Source organism: Glandiceps talaboti, chromosome 22 (genome assembly GCF_964340395.1).
Source record: "Glandiceps talaboti chromosome 22, keGlaTala1.1, whole genome shotgun sequence".
Taxonomy (NCBI): Eukaryota; Metazoa; Hemichordata; class Enteropneusta; family Spengelidae; genus Glandiceps; species Glandiceps talaboti.
The window spans coordinates 13,684,498-13,692,821 of record NC_135570.1 but is presented as its reverse complement, the minus strand read 5'-3'; the positions used below and the strand labels follow the sequence as shown (position 1 = coordinate 13,692,821).

At 38.0% G+C, this 8,324-nt stretch overlaps 1 protein-coding gene across 1 annotated transcript in view; it reads left to right on the top strand.

Moving 5' to 3' along the window:
* The window catches only part of LOC144452070 (uncharacterized), a 15,158-nt gene extending 13,468 nt beyond the window's left edge, over window positions 1–1,690 (top strand). Inside the window, exons 2-3 of the mRNA XM_078143081.1 lie at window positions 1,129–1,259; window positions 1,454–1,690. Of these exons, the coding sequence (XP_077999207.1) occupies window positions 1,129–1,259; window positions 1,454–1,690 (368 nt within the window). The remainder of the gene's footprint in view (window positions 1–1,128; window positions 1,260–1,453) is intronic.
* Window positions 1,691–8,324: the final 6,634 nt, after the last annotated feature.

Sequence of the window (8,324 nt, the reverse complement as noted above, 5' to 3'; positions counted from 1 at the left end):
TGAAGCATTCCGATTGCGTTTCTCGTATCTTATATACGCGTACGACTTAGCAACGAGCCGACCAGTTTGCTATGTATGGGTGAATCACGTCTATAGGTTCGAGTAGTCAAAGTTAGTTCAGTAACATTTTTACAGACGTTGAATTGGACGAGGGCAAACATCATAACCCTTCATCAACAATTAGGTCTTAAACTAAACTGCGGAGCTAGTATTTAGGATATTAAGAGCATTATCTATAAAGCTGACGGTGGTAAATGCGTACTACTACCTGATTGGATGTGTTGCTAGATTACTCTGTCAATAGGGAACTTGCAATCCAGACTGAGCATGCTCAGACGCAAAGGACTACGGGATCATATGTGGTTATCGTAATACCTAATCTGGAGCTACCAATAATTTGAAAACCTCCCACAATAGTCAGGGTAAACGATGAATTGACCATTCGTGGTTGCAAACAATGCAACACTATTGTTTACAACACCAATTTATTAGTATGTATTATCATATTTCCCATGATGCAACATTCAACATGGCGGGTTTGCAAGTTCCCAATTGGCTTCACCTGGCCTGGCGACTACTTTGTCACAGAATGCAGTTTGTCAAGTGCAACCATTGAGGGTACATATTATTAAGTGGATTATAGCATATAAACTGTGCTACGAATTTGATGGAGGTAAGAGTTATTAAAAATAATGCAAATTCAACGAAGCCAATGACTACGTAAGTGTCAGTCTGTCACTGGCCTGGAAAGTGGGGTTTTTTAAAATTTATGACGGGCCCAAGTTCAAAACATCTACCCAGTTTCCAGTCACAACCATCCAGTCAGTTACCTACAGTCTGGCGCTGCCAGGTATTTAGAAAGCATGAAGACACCACCCACGTTATCAACCCCATGATTAAGAAAATTTCATATGAAAATTTGACCCATTTTTAGGGATTTTCTTCGTGAAAAAGTGATCCATTTGGGCAGCACGTACCCATATACCCTTCTCTATGAGAGTACCCCCGTGAGAGTATGGAGAGGGGGTTCATTGGGGTGTTTGGTGGGAGTATACGAATCTTTCACATCTTTCGACAATTCCCTCCTCAGATATTGTTACATATTTTTTTCGATTCTCTCTCATATAGGGCTGTCTTTGAAATGCTACGACTGTAAAGTCCAGTTTAAGGAACGCTACATACCAACGCAATGCCAGTACAATGTACAGGAGTTATACGGCGAACCACGAGACTGTCTACACAATGAATATTATTGTATGGTAAGTTAAACTACAGAGGGCGATATTCACATAGAATGGTCAATGGTTTTTGATAATTTCGCATGTCATTCAATTTAGTATTTCAGAAATGTGTGTAGCTTCTTTTTTCGTTGTTTCATATTTAATGCTTATATTATGTTCTCATTTTCTGGTGAATTAAAGTTCAATTATCAACTCACTTCTTGATCTTGCAGGTAACACGAAAAGAAACTAACGGCGTAGTGACATATTTTGAAAGGAACTGTGCCAAGCCCGAGAAATGTAAACATGGATGCAAATATAGTGGTTTCGGTTTAACAAAAATGCAGTGTACTTCATGCTGCAGTCAAGATGGATGTAACACCGATAACGGAACATCATCACTTACACCAATGATAACGATTCTAGGTGGATGCTTACTGCTTGTATTTTACTTGGAATATTTCACATGATTGTTCGAATAACGACTTGGAAGTTGTCTTCAATAACATTTACAAAAAAAATGAACTTTCCTCTTTCAACTTTATGAAGGAAAGTTCTGTATTTACACACAGCGTCATTTCAAATTGACAAAAAACGCAATGGAACATTGATGGGGGAAAAAGAAACCAAAACATGAAGAATGGTCGAACCTGTGGAATACATGTGTCACATCCACAGAGCACCACAAGCGACAGCTGTGATGAATTCTTTTGTTTTACAAGAAGTTTACGAAATACTGTTCACCATGTAGTGAAAGAGACAAGAGTGGAAATCACGGATAATGCAGGCAGTTAATTGTATTATACATTCGTAGAGAGAGAAAACTCTGTTTTCCACTAAATGTGACGAGGAAAATGAATATGCAAACTAGTTTTTAAAATTTCTACAACTGAGGATTTTTGCAACGTTACAACAAATAAACTCAAAGTTTGAAATAGTGGATTGGTATTGTAGGCAAAGACATCAATGAAACAAACGTAACGTGCCTTCACGATCGATTTACAACAACCAATTTTCATTCCATGCAAATTATTGTACAGGACCGGACCGCCGGGTCGATGCTACCAGTTAATTAACAGACGTCGATGCGGTACATACAGTCTACAGAAGTCGTGATGAAGATCACTTATGCTCTAACCATAGTGGCCTGAGCTTTACTGTACTTCGTTGGTTTCCATAGCAATAATATCAAATTAAAATTACTGAGAGATTCAAACTGACACGTTTGACCTGTGTCACTAGCACTACTCAGTAACGATCAATGATATTTCTTAATATTTTCAGATTTTTTTCTTCAAATTACTGATATAAGGGTATTTCTGATGTGATGATGCAACGTTTGTATTGGATGCGTACGCATTACTTTATTGAGATCCTGTGTAGGCGATCTGGGTTGCCATTACATGCAACCTTTTTCGCCAAAATGTTATCAATGGTCGGTCCAGACATTGAATTCTCTGATAACTGTTACAACTTACTATAAGCGAACCTTATCATCTTTCCGCCCGATTTGTAAAAAAACTAAGCACGACTATTTTATAGATAGCTATTTGCTCGACGAGATGTTTGTCACCTTCAACCCTACGTACTGTAACCCATTTTAACTGAGCAAGCAATTCAGAAGAGTCGGACACTCGGACCATATTTGACACCCCTCCCCCTCCCCTCCCCCATGTAAGTATCACTGTGGTAATACCTTATTTGGGCACAGGCAAGGAAGAAATCTTTTCCATGTCTGTGATTTTGGTGAATAGAAGAGTGATTCTGCTTAATAACGAGTTGAAATATATGATGGGATACCGGATGTTGGGCGGAAGGGGGGGGGGGGGGGGTGGTTGTATTTTACTCAATGAATTCCAATTTTACTTATGTGCACAGTAGTATTAAACTTGACAGACTGACTCACAATTTTTGAAAATAAAACCACATGAAGGTTTCTAAGAAAAACGTGGGCAAAGGCACAGACGCACGAGCATACATTAAATGCATAAACACAGTTTGACTTACAGATTCACCGTGCACGGTCGACGTTCTCAGTTTTAGTAGGGAAGTGCATAATAGCGCCCACAACAACGAATCTGTGTCACGGAAGTACAAAATATAAACGTATGTTAGATTGACAGATCAGCCGTTGTGGGCGCGGTCTAATCTCCCTTCTGGGGCAGGCTGATAAACTATAACCGGTGACGTCATTACAATCTACACGTATTCCTGCTCTATTTGTTTACCGTAGAGGGCGTAAAAATATTCAATTTGGTAGTAGTGACTTTCAAAGTATATGTTCACAACCTTCAGCCTGAGGATAAAAAACAAGCCACAGTCTAGGATCATATACTCTTCTGACATGATATCAAGAAAGGTGAAAATATCTCTCAGCTTATTCTGTGAAATTAATAACTTTGAGTTCGACAGCCCAAGATTTCATTGACTATATGAATTTTAAAAAGATTTTTTTGGGACAGAGATTACAGAGAATAATAAGTTTACTTTATTCGTCAATTTCAAGTTTTCAAAATTCAAGATCACATTGATATGAAACAAATAATACCATAATAGAGTGGTTGTCTGTGATTGGTCATTTATTTGAACAGAATTTCATGAATCGGTCAGTCATTAATGTCAGGTGTTCAATGGTGTGTCACGTGCTCATTAATGTCACGTGTTAAACAAGCTTTGATGTTGATGGATAATACATCATGTCACACTTTATCTATTAGAATTCGACAAACAGCAGATTTATTTTGTTTGGATACCAACTATGGTCTAACCACAGTTAAATATCCAGACTATTTTTATTATGCATTGACAAGAAAAATGAAGAAACAAATTTTTCTGTTTTTCTGTAGATTTAATTTGTTGTTATTAGCTTGACCCCAATCAGCATTTTTTCAGTGACCGATTTAACGTGCATTATTTGACCCCATTTCTACACGAAACGAGTTTCAAAAAGACGCAATTTTGATTCAATAAAATGAACACCTGTTTTTTTCAAGCATTCTAGAAATGTGTGAATTCCAACAGAGGCATGCCAGAACCTCGTTTTTTAATACAATACATCAGTGACCCAATTCATGCAACATATAGGGCCCGTAAACTCGAACTTCGCAGTAAATGGTTTTGAACTGTCGTTGAACCAGAACAACACTAGAGGGCGTCCTGACCACATGTATATTGTACTTACCTTAAGCTTATCATCATTAATGACCCACACATTCCAAATATGAGTTCCTTGATTCCGTCTTGGTAGACTTGTTTAAAAATATACTCCTCTCTTAAAATTCTTTGCTCGAAGAATGCATGGGGATTGGTATTTGTTCTATATAGAGATCATAGAAACTCGTAAACCCTATCGCATTTTATTTCTCGGTTAATCTAAGGCAATAAAATTCTAAGAGGGCAAATACACAGAAATAAGTTAATGGTCCGTGTAAAGTTAGTCTGTAAGATAAAGACTTTCGAGCCATGCTATCAGCCAGCATTCATGGGTAAGAAGCCTGATAGGCCGGGGGGGGGGGGGGGGGCTACTCCCCTTATTTGAACATACGTATATGTGCCGCCCTTTGGGATGCCCTGTGGTCTAAAATGGGGTCTGTTTGTTTCGAGCTGAAGAGTCTATAACGGGGTCCACAGCATTATTTTCGATTTTGCTTGATCTAGAATGTGGTTCATTGTCCTCTAGCAAATCATTAAATGCCTCAAAATGTTGCCTCCTAAACACTTGAAAATAGCAATACTATGTTTTCCTCATATATTCACCATGTTTGAGATGTTTATCTTTTACAACTTGAAACTATGTAACATAATGCATTTCGGATAATTAGTTTTGTGTAATTCTTCCTTTGCTCAATGTATGTCAATTTAACTTTTAATGATAATGATGATAAGATATATATAATACACCTAATCTCTGCAAACAACGTTCGGGAATCAGAGGCAACGGAATAATTTTGCTGCATGGAAAGAAATGTGAATACACAGACACTGGATATCTTTAAATGGGATTTCTAAAGTTGAAGTCAAAAGGTGATATCTATAAAAACATATATTACCTCGTTATTCTCCCATGAATGACTATTATTTTAAGTCTAATAATATCCCACAAAAGAGATAATTATCAGTACTTAGCATGATATTTTGAGAGGAAGTGTTGGTGAGAGAGAGAGAGAGAGAGAGAGAGAGAGAGAGAGAGAGAGAGAGAGAGAGAGAGAGAGGGAGAGAGAGAGAGAGCCAGCCAGCCAGCCAGCCAGACAGCCACAGACAGACAGACAGACAGACAGACAGACAGACAGACAGACAGACAGACAGACAGACAGACTGGCAAACGCACAGAAACAGACAGACATATAGCCATAGCCAGGTCTAGAGGCAGAGACAGGCAGACAAACAGACAGACAGACAGACAGACATACATACATACAGACAGACAGACAGACAGACAGACAGACAGACAGACAGACAGACAGACAGACAGACAGACAGACAGACAGACAGACAGACAGACAGACAGACAGACAGACAACTATTGGAAAGAAAGAAGTGCGGGGTGAGTAACCCACTGTAATAAAAATAACTGGTGAAATATTATAAGGACAATGAACTTATATATAAACAGTTGCATTTTCCTTTCTTCAAAGTTTGAATACCTCACCCGTGAGGACGCCTTCTGACATATATACATACCAGAACTGAACTATAAACATCACAAAGTCTTAGTTTACTCAGCGAGACAAGGTTACTTAATAAATGACATTATATCATGAAATTATCTGGCTCATCTTTCGATTTATAAATAGCATAAGTGCGCCAACCAAGTCGAGTGTAATGTAAGCCACGTCATGTTACAACTGATATGATTAATTGAAAATGGTTGAGGTCAGGAGGTCACGAGAGATCATCATTTTCACTGGATGCATTTTTAGGGTATATTATTCATATCACGTTTTGCCGTGATCAATTTTCAAATCCCTGTAGTTTAGCTGATAGACTTCTGTATTACTTACACGCATGGTTAGCTAGTTATTCACATCCTCTGCAATACAAACAACACAGGACTGCATACTTCATGTTTTTGATGCAGAGTGGAAAAGATCTCACCTGTAACGTTACCCGGAAGGCATTTCATTTACCGTACCTTTTTTCTCAATTATCCGTTTCCAAACCAGAAAAGACCTGCTTCAGGAGCTTCGAACGTTCTATAATATAGAACATTGCAGAAATGACAAGGTTTTTTTTGATGTCAAATGTTAACATCACGCGTTATCTTGTCATATTTACTAACTTGAAAATTGCCCAAAAAACTTGTTGATGTAATGTTTAACTGCAAAGAGTTAATAAAGGAGTAAAATCTACCAAACGCATGTGGGGCTAAGTGAAAAGTTTTAACGCTGACACTGTGATCCTTTTTTTTTTATTTAAATTTTTTAAGTGATTTTTTTAAAAATGTACATGTGTGGCTAGAACATTCGCCAATTCATAGGTCAGGGATTCAATGATTAGGGCGTGTATTTATGAAACAGAAATGTAACAACCACAATATAATGTAAATTTTCTACAGATCACAAACTGACGGTGGATTAAAAACAAAAATGAATATAAAAGGAAAAACTTGGACTTGATTAAAGGAAAACCTTGCACTGGATTAAAGGAAAAACTTGCACTGGATTATCTAGTTTTTAGTGACGTCAAGCCTGTAATTGTAGCAGGGGCCCGCATGCACGACCACCCACCCGCCCATCAAATCATCCACCCACCATTTAAGTCAAGATATTCACAATATCTTAGAAAGTGAAGTGGTAAAAGATTGAATGTGAAACCAAAAGTCGCTTCTAGTGATTGTTTAAAAAGTCCATACGATGTGAACTGATTGATGCATGAATTGTGATTGCAACGTCTCTGCAATCAACTAGAGACATACAGATACGATCGGTTATGACGTAAAAGAGTCAGGCCGACGTCATTCATATTCCCCCGGTCAAGGGTCATGAAGCGAGACATGTAATAATAATGCCATATTTCATTATTTTGTATACAGGACGTGTTGTGATTGAAGAGGTGGTCATGGACTTTAATTTAGAACACGGGCGGACGGTTTGTTAGGATGTCGCTGACTTTTTATTTAAAATACGGACAGGCGATTTGTTTGGCTGTCAATTACTTCTGAGTGTACGGGCGGACGATTTGTTCGGAAGTCATTGACTTCTTACAGGAAAAAACAAGTTGCCTTGCTGTTTCACTCATGGGACACGATGATTTTTACACACAGAGAGACGACTTCAAATATAAAAGAAACAACTATATAATTGCTGCGCACAGTGGAGATGTACAATTAGATATTTTACCCTGCTAATTATCAGTTGGAAAGTAAACAAATTATAACCATGGAAATCATCAAGTCCAGGTATTTGTTGTATTGTTTTAGCAGAAGCCTGTTTCCGCTACAGCACTGTAAAAGAATAGTTGCAATGCTTTATCACTTTTCAACGTGATTGGGTAAAGGATCATGCTGTGTGTTGTCTCTCTATACTTTTAGTCCATAATTGTATCTATCTTTGTATCATAAACATTGATGAGTCCCATGAATGAAACAACAAGGCAACTTCATTTCTCCTGTATCTAGACTCGAACCCGGATTTGTTTGGATGTCAATACTTTCTTAGTACACGGACGGACGACATGTTCGGATATAGCTATATGTATATTATTCATATTATGCTTGAATCTCAGGGTATTGCTGGATCCATATTTTCTTAACAGTGAAGCAAGCCATAAGGACCACGCAGGATTATTCTTTTGTTCAGGACCACCGTTTTCGATAGCCCTACCAGAAAACTGTTGTTTTTTTTAAATTTGAACCCTAATCCAAAGTTGGTCTTTATAGAATCGTCTGTAACGTTATGTTTCCCCGATGCTTACTTCGACCCTTGCAACAGTTGTCTAGAAATGCTAGCTGCCGATCAGCAGATCGTTTTATCAGTGGTAGACATTACAACTGGTTTTGTTGGTGCCGAAAAGTCTTCTCCTCATCATCACACTACCAATCTGACATACACTGATACGATAGTGTGTGTCTCAAATGTAATAAATTCATGCAATGTTGTTGTTTAT